This window comes from Plutella xylostella, chromosome 7 (genome assembly GCF_932276165.1).
Source record: "Plutella xylostella chromosome 7, ilPluXylo3.1, whole genome shotgun sequence".
Lineage (NCBI taxonomy): Eukaryota > Metazoa > Arthropoda > Insecta > Lepidoptera > Plutellidae > Plutella > Plutella xylostella.
The window spans coordinates 4,032,545-4,052,514 of NC_063987.1; the positions used below are offsets into that span (position 1 = coordinate 4,032,545).

General features: G+C 41.2%; 1 protein-coding gene across 1 annotated transcript; it reads left to right on the forward strand.

Annotated features, from left to right (window-relative positions):
• The first annotated feature begins 1,999 nt into the window (after positions 1–1,999).
• LOC119691079 lies at positions 2,000–5,021 on the forward strand. The gene is made up of 2 exons (XM_038107598.2): positions 2,000–2,970; positions 3,054–5,021. The coding sequence occupies exons 1-2, from the start codon at positions 2,867–2,869 to the stop codon at positions 5,002–5,004; spliced, it is 2,055 nt and encodes a 684-aa protein (XP_037963526.2). The 5' UTR covers positions 2,000–2,866; the 3' UTR covers positions 5,005–5,021.
• The last annotated feature ends 14,949 nt before the right edge of the window (positions 5,022–19,970 follow it).

Consider the following 19,970-nt stretch of genomic DNA (forward strand, 5'->3'; position numbering starts at 1 on the left):
GGCAAACGTTCACAGTTCCCTGGACTGCATTTATCAATCATACTAAAATATGACCCCATCCATAAACATTTTCCCTAGATAAATAATCTTAACGGAGACTGCCCTAGGGCATAACTCTTGCTTGTCAAAACTAATAGTTCACGCGCATACTAACTGATTCTAATGTTGTAGCTATTTGTCCGGATGTCATGGCGGCTGGGGAAATTATTTTGTTACATTAAAGTCGGGAAACGTGCTCAGTAATTAAGATTTAATGGGTAACCATAGATCTTCCCCACTGTTAGAGGTAGTCGTGGATTGGTTCAGAATTGATTTTACAGTGAAATGGAGATGGTCGCGCAAATATTTCATGTTGATAGGTTTCATGACTTTAACTTAAAATATATAATTATATGTGTTACTTAGCTGCCAACAGAGTAAGTTAATATAGGGCAAAAGCAAGCTATAGTGGCAATTTTTAAAATCATCATCATCATCCAATAATCATTCACTGCTAGACATAGGCCTCTCCGAAGGATCGCCACAACACTCGATCCTCGGCCTTCCTCATCCAACCACTATCTGTTACCCGCCTAAGGTCGTCAGTCCAGCGGGCAGTAGGGCGTCCCACGCTGCGCTGCTATTGAAATAGTTATAATTAATACGTAATGTATGAAATTTTGTCTGCCAGCTCTGTTATATGTTCCTTAGTAATTTTCCCCCGTAATATTTAATATCAAAACAATAAATTAGGTGCCCAAACTGTACAACTATACAATAAATGCAAGTCACAGTCACCCGGACACTCCCACTAACAGCTGATATGTATCAACGAAGGCAAGAATTCTGCACGTTGCCTTATAACTTATCAATATTCTAATCCATCCCATACCAATGTACCCTTTACAGATACTTTTAGAAAGTGTAATCCCTTAAAACATGGAATAAAGGAGATGTACTACATTGGGAAATTCAACTGACTTCAGCACAATGATTCTGTAAAAAAATTGGATGGGGATTTTTTGTAAACCAAAACGTTCCAAAAATTTTAGAATTGGCAATTTTTATGTGAACTATTTTTATACGAAATAATAACTTGAAACAGCTTTCAACAAAACAAACATGACAAAATAATACCCTAATTTAAATAGAAAACCGAGAAATACCAACGAATTGTTTCAGAACTCATTAAATCAGATAAGTATCCGTTTTGTAGGTAGGTACTGTTCGGTTGATTGATAAACAGATACAAATAAAATACACATAAAATATCCAGATTACAGTACCGATATTTATTATTCGCGGTTACAGACAAATTGTCGAACTATGTGCGATTTTGCAAATAATTTTATCATTGTCCGTTATTTACTTTCATTTACATACATTATAAAAATAAAATAACCATTGATAATAGCTTTTTAACGGTTTTGTCTTTAAATAAATATAACAGATTGATGAAATACGGTCTTTAACAATTAGTTAGGCTCCATTTCCGTTTTCAGGACTTTATAGTTTCACTGTTTCACTTCTCTCAGTGAGAGAAGACAATGTGCTGAGGTAATCCCCTTAAACCCAGTGCGGGCCATTAGAGGGTATTACGATACGATATCGTATCGATACAATCGAGTACTCGGTTATTGTTTATCGATGGTTCTTGTGCTCTAGAAAGTAAGTATAGATCGAACGGGATAGTCCGGTTGTTGGGGATATGGGATAATTGAAATTAATAATGGACATTTTTTTTTATATTATCGGGAAGTTTATAATGCTCTACATTAGTAATACATATTACGCTCGTATTCGTAATATAATATTTTATAATAAGTAAGTACTAGCTAGCATTATGGCACAAATCGGACCACATACTCGTAGATGAATTATGATAGAGATGACGTGGGTCGGTCAAATTATCGATTGTTCGAATTTCAGCCTATCAGTTTTTGGAAAATCTTTATAGATCCGTCACGTTAACATCAGCTCCGCGGAAAAAAATCCAAAAAATTGGTATTTTTTCGAGCTACGCGCATAAAAGTGTTGTGTTTAGTTTTTATAGTGTGTGACTCACACGGACTACTGTTGGCAAGGAAATTCCTGGAAGAACTTCGGAGATACGGTACCTACAATTTGGTCAGTCCACAGAACCTTCTCCCAGCATACCACCAGCTTCCAGGTATTTATCTCCTATTATTTTGGAAAACCTCCATCTGGTACAGCAAGCATTTTGAAAATTGGATGGTCAATATCAGCGCTGCAGGGGTCCAAAGTGTCCTAAGAACTCTTAGTACGGCCTGATATCAAGACAAATCTCGACGCGAGGAGGTATTACGTACGTGACATATCACATCTAGGTCACACATTCCAACACGCATACCAAGATTCATATTGCTGCTACTTGCGAACAGCGACATCATCAACTGTCATAGGTGATATTATAAAATAATAAAAAGATTATTGATGTCACCCGTCTCAATTGTGGACCCCCTTCAATAGTCACCCCACGAAAATAATTGATCACAACACCAACCACAAGGCGATTGCCTTGCGCGAACGACTTCTGGACTACTCGGTGAAGCCAACAATATCTGGCATAGGAAGAAATTAGTATAACTTATAGATATAGCTTATACTGTATAACATAATATAGTATTGTATCATTATATAGCCGTGTATTAAACACATTATTATTATTATTATATAGCATGTTTATTGATTAATAATTAATAACAATATTAGTATTGTCTTGGGCATTTTTGTAAAGATTTATCAGCATTGTAAAATTAATAGTTAACGACTCTTGAATTTTTCTTATAAATTGTTTTTCTATAAACTTTTGCAAAAGTACCTAAATATAAAATGTCGTCTAAATCAGCTTGCGATTCCGTTCCCAATGTACGAACCACCCAACGGCAACGATCTCTGCGCGAAATGGTACTTACCAAAGAAACATCAACTAGAACAACTAAGGCAGAGAGGATGGGACCACCGGAAAGAGCCGTAAAAACATCGAAGACAAAATCTGAAGCCAGTGTGAGCGCTTCCGTCCCAGAGGTTCCGGAAAGGACGAAGCGGAAGTCGCCATCGCCTCCAACCGCCACAGAAGTACAAGTAGACAGCCAGTCGGAGGCCACGTCTTCAGTTCGGGAGCAGGAGTCGGCGACCGCCTCCGTGGTAGCAAAGGTTATAAACTGGGAGCAGTGCAACCTATCCCCTCCCAGGGAAATCCTCTCCGATAATGAGTCCGAAGCATCCAGCTTCGATCTCGCCGTATCCAACGTAAGCTCTAAGGGGCGGCCCAGCATGCTCTTCGCCCCCAGCGGCAAACGCAAGGGAGTAGAGATGGACGTGGCAACGAAGCTGGCAAATGAAATGCTACAAAAGGGGAAGGAAGCACTCGAGCAGGCCTGCAAGATAAAGCGAGAGCACAAGACCACTGCATTGGAAAGTCTCGCTGGTCTGTATGAGATTGTGCTGTCCCTTTCGGATTCAAGATCGCGACACAGGTGCAACCTGGAGAAAGAGCGGTCGAGGCATGCTACCGAACTGATGAGGGTGGAAAGAGCACACACCAAACACCTTAATGAGCTCAACAAACAACTCGCTGGGGAACTGGGACTTGCCAGAAAAGACCTGGCCGCCAACCTGGCGGAAACCAAGGCGATCAGAGACTGGCAAGGATATGAGACTCAAGAGCCACACAGGCTCATAAAGGAGACGGCCGAGGCTATAGCAGACCTTAAACAGCGTCTGAAAATGCTGAACGACGCCGTAGCCACACAAACGGGCCACACAACATCAAACGAGCCCCTACTGAGGGATCACGCCATCATAAAAATCGGCGTGGAAACGATTAAAAACCAGGTGGATGAGCTACGGCGGGATGTGCACAAGGAAGCTGAGAAGGCTTCTGAAATTCATGGCCTCAACATAAAAATGGTCGGTATTCTGGAGTCTCAGCCGCCCAATGAAATCAAGCCTGACAACTGCGAAATGGGCAAAGTCCTAGAAATCCTCAGCAAAATAGACTCTAAGAGGATTCCCGAGTCCCTCCCGCAGCCCGTCACTGTCGACCTCAAAGAGCAGTTCCAGCCCATCACGGAAACGCTTGAGGCCGTCAAGTCCGAGCTCCGCACAATGAGAGAAGAGAAGCTGAGGATACCACCACCATCCCTCAGCCTCGAGGCTGAAATGTGCCTTGCGGAGGGTGAAAAGGGGGCCAAAAAGACCTACGCTAAAGTCGCCGCACTACCCCCTCCACCACCAAGACCAAACCACACTCTCATAATATCGTCCAGTGATCAAAACCAGACCGGGGACAATTTAATTGACCGGATAGCGGTCGCACTGGACACCAAGAAAACGGGAGCCAAGGTGGACAGAATTAGAAAGGCCAAAAACCAAAAAGTGGTCCTAAGCTGTGGAACAAGCGAGGATCTGAACCTCATCCACAAAAGGGTCCAAATGGACAAAGGCCTAAGGGTACAGGTGGCAAAGGCAGGGAATCCTCTAATTATAATAAAAGATGTCCTCAAGGTCCACACTGACGCAGAGATTGTGGAGCACCTCCTGGCGCAGAATAAGCAACTGCTCCAAGGCCAAGACCTCAAAGAATGCACTATGAAGGTGCGATACAGGAAAAAGGCACGCAACACCCATGAATGCCACCCGGTCCTGGAAGTTTCCCCGCTCGCCCACAAAAGGCTTATAGAGGCAGGGAAAGTCTACATAGGTCTTCAAAGGAGACCTGTGGCAGACCAATCCCCTCTCGTGCAATGCACGAAATGTCTCGGTTTCGGCCATACAAAGGCGATCTGTAGGGAAACAGAGGACCTCTGCAGCCATTGTGGAGGTAAACACACATGGGAGAAATGTCAGGTGCGACTGGACAGACTCCCGCCCACGTGCAAAAACTGCTCAGCGTCAGCCAATGGGGAGAGGAACGACCTGTCGCACAACGCGTTCAGTAGTGAGTGTCCCGAAAGAACAAAATGGGATGCTATAGCACGGTCGCGAATCTCTTACTGCTAAAGGCTCCACACAGATGCATAAATCATCCCCCCAAAGTTCGGACCAATACAACAACAATTTAAAAATGATCCAGGCAAATCTTCACAGGTCCAAACTGGCAACCACGGAACTATACCAGGTGGCGAAGGCGACGAATGTTTCAATAGCTCTTGTTCAAGAACCTTACGTGGGTAAACATGGCTATATGAAACAACAACCAGGAACACGCCTTATCCAGTGTACCCTTAACCGACAAAAACCAGTAAAGGCAGCCATCATCGTCTTCGGTGACCAGCTGGAGGTAATCCACGACCCACAGTTGGTCACGGAAACCGAGGTAGCAGCCATGGTGATCGGGGGGGGCACAAAACTGGGCCTGGTATCAGTCTACTTTGAGGGGGATCAGGAAATAGATCCGTATATTCAGAGGACAAAGACATTCTGTGGCAAATTGAACACGCGGAACCTTATTGTAGCAGGCGACGTTAATGCATGGAGTCACTGGTGGGGTAGCGTCTCGGAAAATGACAGAGGAGCGGCATACAGCTCATTCCTAACAGAAATGGACCTCCATATTCTCAACACAGGAGACACACCAACCTTCGAAACCTACAGAAATGGAAAAATCTGCAAAAGCAGGGTAGATGTTACCGCCTGCAGTACGTCCCTTCTGGGTAAGATCGAGGAGTGGAAAGTCGACGCAAATCTCATAACTTCAGACCACAATGCTATCACTTTCGCAATGCGCACGGGAAAGGCACTAGAACATCTCAAGCCAATCACAACGCGTATCTATAACACCAGAAAGGCGAACTGGTCGAAATTTGCGTCAAAACTGAAACTGCTCCTAGTTGAGAAAAACATTACAATTTCATCTGTTAAAGAGTGTGATAACCCAGAAGATCTTGAAAAGATGATCTCAGCGTATACTGAAGCCATCCATGCAGCCTGCGAAAAAACCATCCCAACCGCAGGAAAATGGAACGGGGAACTCAAGCCCCCATGGTGGTCAAAGTCGCTTGAAGATCTAAAAAAAGATGTTCTGAGGAAAAAAAGGAGAATAAGGAATGCTGCTGCTTCCAGAATGCCTCACGTCATAGAAGAGTATCAAAAAGCCAAAGTAGAGTACTCCGAGCAAGCCGAGAAAGCCCAAACACAAAGTTGGAAGGAGTTCTGTACGACTCAGGAAAAAGAAAGCATGTGGGACAAAATCTACAGGGTCATAAAGAAAACCTCCGGCAAGCAGGAAGACATGCTTCTAAGAGACCCTGCGGGCAACACGTTATCCCCCCAAGAGTCGGCGGAACTCCTAGCCAAGACATTCTACCCAGATGACTCCGTAAGCACCGACCAACTATTCCATGCGGAACTGAGAGAAAAAACAAAGAACATACCTCAGGATCTTAAAGATGACGATCCACCATTTACTGCCGCAGAAATAGACCTCGTGCTACAAGCAATGAACGCAAAAAAAGCCCCCGGATCCGATGGCTTCACTGCCGATATCTGTGGCGCAGCCATTCAGTGCGATAGGGAGGTGTTCATGGCGATAGCCAATAAGTGCTTATCGTTTAAACATTTCCCATCCCAATGGAAAACGGCCCACGTGGTTATCTTGCGGAAAGCTGGCAAAGAGGACTATACACACCCAAAATCCTACAGACCAATAGGGTTACTCTCAGTTCTCGGAAAAATTGTTGAAAAACTAATGGTCAGTCGCCTCCAGTGGCATATCTTCCCGACGCTTAACATAAAACAGTACGGCTTCATGCCTCAGAGAGGAACCGAGGACGCCCTCTATGACCTCGTAGAACACCTAAGAGAGGGAATAAACAGTAAAAACATCGTCATTCTCATCTCCCTGGACATAGAGGGTGCTTTCGACAACGCATGGTGGCCCGCTTTAAAACATCAACTGACAAAGAAAAGGTGCCCACGAAATCTGTACGAGATGGTATGCTCTTATCTCAGTGACCGAAAAATCAAGGTCAATTACGCTCGTGCAGCATGTGAGAAGGGAACCACTAAAGGATGTGTCCAAGGCTCCATAGGAGGACCGACGTTCTGGAACATCATACTCGACTCACTGCTACACAAACTAGAGGCTGAGGGAGTGTATTGCCAAGCTTTCGCAGATGATGTGGCCCTTGTCTTCACAGGTCAAGCAGTAAACACCCTAGAGGAGTCAGCGAACAAAGTACTAAATGGAATAGTGGAATGGGGAACTCGGAACAAACTCAACTTCGCACCGCATAAGACCAACGCGATGCTACTAACAAAGAAGATGAAGTACGATCTACCCCAACTATCCATGGCTGGCACAAAAATTAATCTCGTAGAGGAAATAAAACTGCTGGGCCTCATCATAGACCGCAGGTTAACTTTTAAAGCTCATATTACCGCTCAGTGTAAAAAGGCAGCGGATATTTACAAACAGCTAGCGCGAGCGGCGAAAGTAACCTGGGGACTTAACGGTGAAATTGTGAGGACAATATACATCGCAGTAGTGGAGCCCATCATGACATACGCCGCAAGCGTCTGGTCGGAAGCCGTTGAACTGGAAATGAACAAAAAACAACTGTTCTCGCTGCAAAGAGGTTTCGCGCAGAAAATATGCAAAGCCTACCGAACAGTGTCGCTCACATCTGCACTGGCACTATCGGGATTGCTGCCTCTCGATCTCAGAATACAGGAGGCAGCAAATCTGTACAAATCCAAAAAACTTTTGTCAACCGACTACCTCCCGCCAGGCAAAGAGCTCGAACGGAAAGTAGGGTACCTGGACTTACCACATCCGTCCACACTTACCTCTACCAACTACGAGTTCTTTGAAAACACCAACCCGTTGCATACCGGTTCCCAAATCTTCACGGATGGAAGCAAGATAGAGGGAAAAGTCGGCGCCGCCCTAAGTTGGTGGGAGGATGGAAAAGAAAAACTGTCCGAGACTTTTGGTCTCCACCCGTCGTGCACGGTCTTCCAATCGGAACTTTATGCCCTTCACAGGGCAACAAGACTGGTGAGCTCTAGTACGGATAACAAAGTGAACATCTTGAGCGACTCGAGATCATCACTCGATCTGCTCCGAAATCCGAAACTGAGCCACCCCCTGGCAAGAAGCATAAAGGAAAACATTGCGAGGGTCGTGTGCGAGGGCAGGGAGATAAAAATGTTCTGGCTGAGGGCACACATTGGAACTGCCGGGAACGAAAGAGCCGATGAGCTCGCCAAAACGGCAGCTCTACAAAGCACCTCCCACGACTATGACAAAGTCCCCCTGTCCTATGTCAGGAAAAAGATCAGAGAGGAATCGGTCCGGAAATGGCAAGACCGATATGCGACATCCAGTACAGGAGCAGTCACGCGTAAATTCTTACCGGATGTCAACCAAGCTTACCGGATTACGCGAAGTGCCAAACTGACCCCTGCTCACGTACAAATGCTGACTGGACATGGGGGGATGGGAGAGTATTTGTACAGATTTAAACTCAAAGAAAGCCCAGAATGTGAATGCGACCCCAACATCATTGAATCGGTCTGGCATATAATTCTCGACTGCCCCCGTTTCCTTGCTGCAAGACAAGATCTGGAGACATTGATAGACAGGAATTTGGTGGAGTCAGAATTAAAAGATATTCTGGCAGACACCAAGCATAGACCTCATTTTCTATCTTATTCAGATCGTGTCTTCAGAGTAGCAGCCAGGAGAAACAGCACCATACCCCGCCCCGACCCGCAATCAATACCAGTATATCAAGCCTCAGTCACAACCATCACAGCACCACCACAAGCAACTCCTAAAGAAACAGCAACACATCAGCTGTTGGATTGTGGAGAAAAAGGAGAAGCTAGACTAAGACTCCGAAGCGTGGCTCTGTTCATGGACGGAAGCAGTGAAAGACTCGGCATCAGCTTCTGTATCTCAGGGGCGCGAAAGAGCGTGGCCATATCACCCGGCCTAGCCTCTCTCCTAAATGGGAGCACATCGAAGGCTACCATGAAGCGTAAAGCCTACGACGCATTGCCAGTAACCCTAGTGGGAAATCAGCCCTGCAGACTAGTGCGATGGCGTAACAAGACCATCGCACTATTCGAGTGGGCCGACGACACCCCGTTCGTTCAGGCATGCTCATGGCTCAGTAAGCTTGGAGAGATAGCGCTAGACAGTAACGTCCCCAGGATAATAAGCGTAGACGCAATGGTGATCGAGTATAGGAAAGGCGAAATTGTTGACCAGCTGGGTTGCCTAAAAGCCTCAAAACATCATGAAATAGTGGTGTACGAGGACAGAGGCGAAGATCTAAGCTTTCTCAAAGGTCATATACTTGCGAGGGGCATTGACAACTGCCACCAACAAGCCGAATACTTGGTCACCGGATCTGAACGCCTACAGGAGAGGATGACCGCTGGGGCTGTCGCCGCTTCAGAACAACAGAACATGGAAAGGAGGATGCACAATTTAACATCGCAAGGGCGTGTCCAAGGGTTCCTCCAGGCTTTTAAAGCAGCTGCCTCAAGCCTTATAGGAAAACCACAGAGGACACCCGAGAGGCGCCAAATCTCCAGAGAACCTAAAACTGGAAAAAGGCTTGCCCAGAGGAAAATTACTCGAGCGGATATGGGCCAGGTGGTCCCACCGAAGCTGAAAACAGCTACCACCTCAAACGACCATCTAGAGAATGCCGCCATCGAATTTATGGCAATTACAACCGCCACAAAGCAGGTAAATCTCTTGTCCTGCAAAACGATCATGCAGACCTACAGGCAAGAGAACGAAAGCCGGCTAAAAGTTTTACTCGAGGAGGCCGAAGCCTGCATATACGATAACAGTAGTTGCCAAGTCCTCAGAGGCAAAATGACTGGAGCGTATATGGCGGCTTATAGCGAGGAATGCGGATTCGTGCCCTGGGAACGCAACATCCCGAAACTCACTCTCCCACACAACAACCAAATGGTGGTCGTAGCTCAGTGTACCAGGATTATGCTAGAGGACAAAATCCTAGCAAAAGCGGAAACCATTAACGCTACCTGGAATAGCTGGACGATGCCCACCATCGCTTGGGTGAACGGGGTACCTGGATGTGGGAAGACAACCTGGGTGGTAAATAACTTCGATGTGAGCAAAGACACCATTATCACCACGACAACTGAGGCGGCCGTCGATATACGAAACAGGCTAGCGCATAGGATCGGGGACATGGTTAGAACTAGGGTACGTACGATGGCATCAGTCCTAGTAAACGGCTTTAGAGAACATGTCGGATGCCAACGCCTGATAATTGACGAGGCCCTGATGAACCATTTCGGGGCAATCGTAATTGCCGCCCGCCTGTCCCGTGCCAGTGATATTGCTCTAATCGGAGACATCAACCAGCTACCGTACATAGACAGAGAGAACCTATTCGAACTAAGGTACAGTCGCCCAACACTGGTAGCAAACATCACCCAGGAGCTGTTGTGCTCATACAGAAACCCCATGGATGTTGCATACGCCCTAAGAGAAGTATACTCAGGCATATACGCAGCCACAACGCGTATCCAATCCCTGCAGCTGAAAAGGTTTACAGACGCAGCAATTCCAAAATCCCAAACCAACACTCTATTCCTGACGCATACACAGGAAGAAAAAGAGACCCTGACCAGCCAAGGGTTTGGAGAAGGAACGGGATCACGCGTCTTAACCATACACGAAGCACAGGGATTGACGTACGAATCCGTCATTATCATAAAAACAAAAGATAAAATAAAGTTGCACGATAGCATACCTCACGCAGTAGTGGCGCTGTCGAGGCACACCTCCGCCTGCACCTACTATGCGGATGACACCGAGGACGCTATCGGCAACCTCGCTAGAACGGCAATAACAGCACCGAAGAAACGGATCCTCGAGTACAACCTAAAGATGGCAATAAAAAAATCGGGACAAAGAGGTCGTTGCCCAGCAATCAAGGCTTTTGGCAACGCAAAATGGAGCGGAATAGGAGAATTTTGATTTTAATTTTATATTGACGGCCAAACCGTATTGCATGTATTTTATAGTTTTGTTATGTATAGTATATAGCATGTATTGTATAGTTTTGATTTGTAGGTATTGCATAGTATATCATGAATTAATATTATCTGTATAAGAACTAACCAATAAAATTAAGATAGTTTTAAGAACACTGTCACACATTAACACCAGGCAAAACAACAGCGATGACAAAAGGAGTGTGTGGCCACTGACAGGCGTCTGTTAAGTTCTCTGAAGACAGCTGACACTGGCCCTACCCTTCAAATGTTTGTTGCCATTATAATTGTAAGTGTGACTGTGTGAAACAAAGAAAAAAAAAAAAAAAAAAAACAAGAAATGCACAACTGGGGGTTTTTAGTCGGTTAAAGGCCGACACTACCTGGGTCCCCTTCCCAGGTGTCTGTGTAGATTTTCCTCCAGGAGTGCAAAAAAAAAATTAATAATATATTGGTATATATATATAAAAGATAAAATATATATATTATAAGCTTCCAAATTGAGTAGTGAGTAGTTAAAAGATGAAGACAAAAAACAACCAAACTCTCACAATATATTGATCTCTCAAAAAGGCACGGACATAAAGTCTGTGGAGTGATAATAAAATCTTTAAAAAAAAAAAAAAAAAAAAAAAAAAAGCCTATCAGTTTCTATGAGACGCCTTTGCGTCATCTACTTTGTATGAGTTTATGAATAATTATGAATTGAAAAATGTTTAAAGTAAAGTGTAAATTTTCTCCCATAATAAATCACACATAAAATTCTAGCCTTTTAAACAATATAACTTTATGGAAAAACACACAACATAAATTAAGTTAACAAAGTAAGAGTAAGCACAAAAAGGTGCCTTATTTCTAAAATCGATCTCTTCTAGGCAACCTGTGGGTGAATAATAATTACTATATTTAATTATATTTTGTTTCAGTTTTCAAGCGGTTCGACATCAACCAGCAAGCGCCGCCGGCACCTAACTTTGGATTTTCTAAAGTGAGTTTCTTCAACTGATTATTAGATCTTTGTATGTCCACTCAGTAGCGAACCATAGAGCTGTTCAACTAAAGACCAGTTTTGGTCAAAAATGGCAACCATTAGTTAAAAACCAACTAAATTCGTATGCAGCTGTCATGCTCGACACGTGACTTGACTAATGGTTAAAGTTGACCACAAATAAAAAAACCGGGCCTAAATATACATAATTATGCATATGAGTAAACCATGACCAAACATTACATAGTGTCCATCCAAATCATTCTTATTTTTTATTCATTCAAAAGGTTATCAGAAGCCATAATTCACATGGTAAAATAGCTAAACAGTACGTATTTTTCCGTAAAATATGGTATATTTCTCAGTTGCGGTAGATATATCTTCGACAAGATACTATAAAAAAAAAAAAAAAAAAAAACACGCACTCACGCCTTGTACTAATGTACTCCCTTGCGGGGTAGGCAGAGGTGCATTGCTGCACCCACTTTTCGCCAGAGTGTTATGTTAGTCCCAATGTAATAGGGGGCGGGCCTATTGCCATTTTACGGGCACATCCAAGACCCGAGAACAAATATCTGTGTTTAAACAAATATCTGCCCCAGCCGGGAATCGAACCCGGGACCATCGGCTCAGTAGTCAGGTCACTAACCACTACGCCATTCGGTCGTCTATACTACTAAGATACTATAATAACAACAAAAGCAGCGAAGAATTTACAACCTTCTCTTATCAATACCCAGTTGTCTATTAGATTAAAGATATGTGTATCATAGCTTTCCTCCAAGCGCCCTTACTATTAAAGAGATACAACTAAAGTTATTACAGGAATAATTTGAATCGGGTACAATCGGCCGCGCTATCTGTACCTGTAGTCAACTCGGGACAGTATGCTAACTTAGGCCTTTATCTAGACGATGTTCGAAAAAGGGTTGACTAAACATGATCATCTGAATGAATCTTAAAGTTCTCGTTTGTAAGTCATCTTACCGTACCTATATATTATGAGTAATCGTTTTTCTGCATACAATATAACTTTGGCAACGGTAGCGTGTATCTACTCATTAACATAGATTAAGTACCTATTACTAACTAAATTTACCTATGGAATTATCTCTTAAATAATATGTTTTATTGTTAAAATTTGGTGTGGTGATGAAACTATATCTTGCATGTAGACACATTACTTCCTGGCTCTACCTCGCCCGTGGGGCTCGAACCACAATCGAACATTTGTCACATAAACTAACGTCAACAGTTTCTATTACTATTTTCTAAAGAGAAAATTAGCTATTGCATTCTGTTCTTGAGTAATTTTATGAATAAACGCGTGATAGAGAGAAATATGGTTCGGCTACGGTCATAATTTGTTCGTGTAAATGGTTGTAGCTGTGACAATATATTAGGGCATTGTTAGGTGGCTGTAGGCTGTAGGTAAATGTGACTGTCAGAAGGTGTGGTTCACATTATGTGGGAGTTTTGCAATCTGACTCAGTCAACTCAGTCTGGGCTACTCTAGATGGAATAATTATTATACAAGTATCTTTAAAATGCTTATTTGTTGAAAATGTATACACTCACGTGCAATGAAAAAGTTCCAGTGACATATGGAATGTCGATGGCATGTGAAACTTTTTCATTGCACGTGAGTGTAGCTGCACTATAGATATATGGATAGACTGACTTTATTGATACTAAATATTTTGACTTATCATCGCTCCATACCGTTCCACAGTCCGCTGTAGTAGTTTACATACATGTAATGGTGATGATTAAAGTATGTTTAGTTGTTTTGTACATGCGTTACTGTTTTGTCATCAGGCGCTGAACGGGTTCCTAATGATGATGACTCAGAATGGGAAACTGCTCTACATATCGGACAACGCGGCGGAATACCTTGGACATTCTATGGTAAGTGCTTTGTTAATATTATGAAGCTGGGCCCATATTTGTAGCATACGTTTAATCGCTAGTTTGTTGTAAATAGATAGAATAAGGGTCACTTTTACCAAAAGCGAAACGTAGGTACTTAAAATTGTATTTAAATCAAATTTTAAATGCATTTTGTACTAACTGACAAACGTTTGACAGGCTACTAAATACGTTTAGCGTTTGGTGAAATTCTGCCTAAAACTCTTTATTTGTACACTAAAAATAATAACTTACCTAAATTAACAAGTTGTTACTTAATTAGGGTGCAAAAGATGATCTTATTACTTAAAAAGATATCTGCCAGAAAACCCCTGTTGTTATATTAGACAGAATATTTTCGTCCAATTTATATCAAAATCAAAAAAATCGAAATCAAAAATTGTTTATTTACACACCATGTAAGCATAGACAAATATTATACAGTGAGAAAAATTATACAGGGTGATTGGTAAGTCGATGTATTCCTTTAAATGGGTTGTAGTCGAAGGCATTTCCAGTCGATTGAACCCCATAATGCATTATCCGAAAGTCAACCATTTCTGAGTTATTTAAGTTTTAAGTTTTTTAATGAATTTTGCCAAAATGTATGTTTAAAAGCAAAATATTTCAAAAACTAAGGATTTTTTAAATACTTTTTTGATTGTTTTGCATTGGTGATACCTTAGTCAACTAATCATAATCATTAAATGCGCAATATTTAACTTAATTTAGACACAGTACTTCAAAATAGTTGAAACGTTAAGAAAATGTTAAGAAAGGGGAAAACAAAAAAGCTAAATAATTAAAGAATTTTATTTTACAATTTTTCAGGCACTACAGCTTAAAAACATAATCAATTTATAAGCTTTAAAATGACATATTCCAATCTAAAATCGATTAAGGTATGACTAAGATATAGTCAAAACAACCGCATAGGCGGGCAAATCTCAGTAGGGAAACGAACTACATTTTGCTTTAAATTTTAAGGTAAAATGAAACCGTTTGATCTAATCAGTGAGTGGTAATCCAACTTTATATATTATAATTTTGGCAAAATTCTTAAAAAAACTTAAAACTTAAATAACTCAGAAATGGTTGACTTTCGGATTATACATTATGGGGTTCAATCGACTGGAAACGCCTTCGTCTACAACCCATTTAAAGGAATACATCGACTTTCCAATCACCCTGTATAAAAGATGGTAGGTACAAGTCATCCATACTAACTGATGACATTAGGTATTTCGCATGGAATTTCAGTGAAATCCACACTAGGCTAAACCTGTGTCGTGTACTTCGGTAGGCAGATATGTATAACCAAAGTAATTTGTTATATATACAGCGCGGATTTTTATTTATGATCGAGGGGAAAGCTTTACAAGAAATCTGTCTGGTACAATTAAACTGAAAAATATTACGTTTTATTTAAACGGTATTAGCATTACAAAAGTTTTTAATACTTCCAGTCACAGAAATGAAAACTGTGTCTGAAGCATTTGTAAAACGAGAACTTGCATAAGACTTTATATTTAGAAGATTATACAAAAAAAAAACAGAACAAAAATCCATACGTCATCGCCGCAGGCATAATAGAGAACATATTCATCAAATGGCAGGCACAACTATGAGATAAGATAGTGATCTATATCGATCCTATTGTACTAACAATCAGTGCTGGCTAGTTATTAATCACAATTTGAATACATTCAAACTGATAAGACTTTGTTACTACTTAGGGGTACATCCCCCAATATGGTTAGATATACCTGTATTTAATTTGAATGTATCTTCTTCGTGTTTCAATAACAGTACATAAGCCACGTAAAAATATTTTCGTTATTAATAAATTACAACAATGTTGTATTGATAATTTGATATTAAATTACTATGTAAACTACAGCGTACTTTTTTGACTTCTGTCACGTCACGGCGTTACTGTATTGTCTCTCAAATACACCATAATTATATAATATAAGTATCAATATAGTTATATTTTATTGCATCCTTAGGCCGTGTCCGCACCGCGAATATTTTTCCGCGCGGAATTAATTCGCAATTCTGTAACACATCGAATATAGTATTCGAGGAGTATCCGCACTTGCGGAAAAAATATCGCAAAAGAAATCAACAGGCGAACTTCGATCGCGGAATATAATGCGAGCAAATTTATTCCGCGCGGAAAAATATTCGCGGTGCGGACACGGCCTTAATAATATAACAGCCGTGGTAAAGTAAAACATAATTTTATGAAAGTCCCACACTAATGACACAACACCCTGTATATCGCGGGTATGCGCCCGCGCAACAATAAAACACATTGATTAATTTAGTCCACGCGGCGGCGGCGGCGGCGGCGGCTAACGAGGAAATATGTAGGGTCAGCAGCAGCCGGCACCGACTGTACCGACAGCAACAGAGATACCTTTGATGTTCAATCTGGATATTTATTGGACATTATCAATAACTAATAATTAATAAGGGGTGAAAATTTTACAATAGCTTTTGATGGGAACCAAAAATTAAGCAAAAAATTCTGAATTATCAAATAAGTTACTCAGTTAATGTGACATATTATATGTAATCTGTAACTATACCACCACCTATAGTATGGTAGAAGGTACTTAGTACAATAAGACAAAACCATTAACCCAACATCAACATGTGTCCGCCTGTACCGGCCCACCACCGGCGCTTTTGATCTCGCCTCGTGAAAAATTACCTTGTAAAATGTTATTGGTAATATTGGCAATTTGTTAATGGTCCTATAACATATGTTATTCTGGACGATTGCCTGTTTATCTTTGTTGGTCTGGCGGTGAGCACTGAGGACGTAATGGGATGATTAATATTGTGGTGAAATCGCGCTAGGTGGCGCTGTCTTGTAGTGTAGATGTTCGATTTTAGTACGATACCTTCCTTACCATTTGGTTTATTTTAGGTTTATCGCTTTTGTTTGTTAGTATAGTAGGTATATTTGATTATAGTAAGTGGGTAAGTACTGCACGTATTAAGTTAGCCCGATTAGATAACTTATAGAAAAATTGTACAATGTTTAGAAAAACTTCCTTTAAAAATCGAGAAAATTATTATGTGGTGCACCAAATGTAAAGTAGATAGGTATTTTAGCAACCTAGTTTCTAAAACATAATTAGGATAATATCTGACGTAGACAAATTCGGTATTTCCAATAAATACGTGTGTTAAAAATCAACTGTAATGATATACATATAAATAAGTAGGGATAACCAACTACCTACAAAAAAAAACCAAACAAAGAGCACACACACAAGCCGCCGCCACGTGTGGCGCTCACCCACACACACACACACACACACACACACACACACACACACACACACACACACACACACACACACACACACACACACACACACACACACACACACACACACACACACACACACACACACACACACACACACGCGCGCGCGCGCGCAGCGCAAATACCTCCAATTTATCCTAAGACCATCTTCCGACCATAACTCATGGTTCGACTTATTTCCCACGATCTCCTTATAACCAGACAGCACTGTTATTATCTCCAAACCATCGATACTACACCTTAATTAGACATAACTAGAGTCTAATTTGGAATGAAAAGGGGTACGTTTTGAGCCCATATTTTAATGTTATTCCGCAATTAAGATTGATGATAAGATTTTCGAAGTGCTCAATTGGAGTACCTAGTTGAGACAATAGTATTGTTGGGGCGCGCGCCGGGCGATATGGGGATTAATTCACACTGTTATTACGAGTCATTCATTGGAAGGGAAGTTTTAATTACTTAATCCAGGTTTTTATTAACATATTTTCAGTTTCAATTCCTATTTCATGTTGAGTTTTCATCATTTAAAGGTGTGTGAATTGGAACTAGTAAAATATTTAACTAAAAATTATAAGGGTCAAATTTTATCTGATAACTTAGTGAAACCGAAGGTAAATAGCTACTCAATCAAAAGGTACATAATGTAGCTTATACCCCTATGTATGTATATGTAACAGTTTTTTGCTACTTTAGAATTATTCTCACAGTAAATGGTAATCAGAATGTTGGCTACAATGGTTTGCTTTGAGAACACATAAAATTACACTAATTTTGGTATCCTCAAAAGTTGCTACGTAACGCCTGAATAAATTTTATGAAACTACCAAGGCATCATATTATACCAGCAAGTTTCACCCCAGCTTTCAACACTACCACACACATCGCTGAGAGAGCCATAAACAATACAAACGCACAATTCAATAACAATAATAATATGCACGCGAACAATGTAATGATTATAGCATAGACAATGCTCTTTCGTCGCTAACCACTGTGCCGATTTATGGTTCCCTGGTACCTACGAGTTATAGGCAGTGTTCTGGCACGTGGATTTCCTATCATGGATAGATTGTTTTTAGTAATAAGTCAGCCTTTTTTACGACCTACATGACTTTCTCTAATTTTTTTTTTGATTGAAAATGTAAAGGTAATGTCGGTCGGTACATACCATCAAGTGTTATCATTATCTGGGTTCACGAAATGAGCCTACACGAATGACGTATGATCATCTGTTCCTTATCAGGGCAGTCAGCGATCTGCCGCTGTGTCTTGGCTCTGGCCAATCTGACTTATCAAGCCTTTCACCTCGGTGACAAACCCTAGTCTACAGGTAAAGAGGTAGCTCTAGTGTTTGTCTTTAAAAAGATAAAGAAGATTAAGTATTTGGGGGGTATATTTGTCTTGGATTTTGTGTGAACTATATTTGAATAACCCACAACCATCATGATCAGAGATACCTGAAACTGTAACTGCTGTAGAACCTAGTCATATTATACTTTACATAATAATAATATGTACAATACAACCTATAGACATGTATAAGTACTAAGCCTCGCCCGCGCCTTTGGCGAAACGGTATTTATCACTGCTATTGTGTGACTATGCCCTTTCGATGAAACCTATACCTACAGCCGTTGATGCAGCGTACAGGTTGTTTTCAAGATAAAGCCCGAAAGGTTTTTACAGATTATTGATATAAGATACGGTTAAAAACCCAAGAATTGGAGTACCAACTGATAGTTAAATAAAGTTTACAGGTGTTTAACACTATCGAAGTTTTTGTGGTAAGACCCTTAGGGCACAACAAAAACTTAGACAGTATTTAACAGGTAGGTATTTACCGCTGTCAAACGCCTACAAAATCTGTAAAATTTCGTTTTAAACACTTGTTAAACAGTGTTTAAAGTTTTTTGTGGTAGTACAGTTAATGTTTTTTCAAAGTCATATAAGTGATAAGTTTCCCATGTACTTCTATGCCATAAAAATATGAGAAGTTAAAAGAAGTAATTTATAAAACATCCTGTATATACCCACAGCCGTCGATGAAAGCTGAAACAGCTGTGTGTATTGATGCGTCATTGTTCTGTTTTGCATCAGGGAGGCAACAATTACAACAATAACTTTGTATAACAATTGATTATTTATTCGTATTTTATATAATGTCATTGGGTTTTATTCTTGCGTAAATTACAATTCGGACATAACCTAAGTATCCTGCATGCGTGCTGTACGTTACGCAGGTATGTATGTGCAAAACGGTGGTCATAGATGACTCCCAAGTGAGCCACCCAGTCTTCGCTGTACATTTTGTACTCGCATGATAAGTCACGTGCCGTATTTACAGCTAAGTACTGCACCTATCCTGCACAATCCATCCATCAGCATTTTAGAGAGAGAGCAATTAGAGCCGGCGTGTCTGTCTGTCTGTCTGTCATTAATCTACATAACCAGCGCGCGGGCAGCGGCACTGTTTGTTTTTACATGCTGCTATTGCTCGCATGCCAACATTATACCTGCATGTGACGGAGTTACGTGTGTATAACTGCTGCTATACTTTAACCCCCTTAGTTATAAAAGAGTTAGAGGACGTTTTAGCTATTGAAGGTATTGAAGGTACAATTTGACAGAAAGGGACAAAACAATGGATTAATCGGTCAGGGTTGAAGAATAAGTTAGTTGTTTTAAATTTCTACATTCGATTACACACTTATTAACATTAAAACTTGAGCTGTAGAT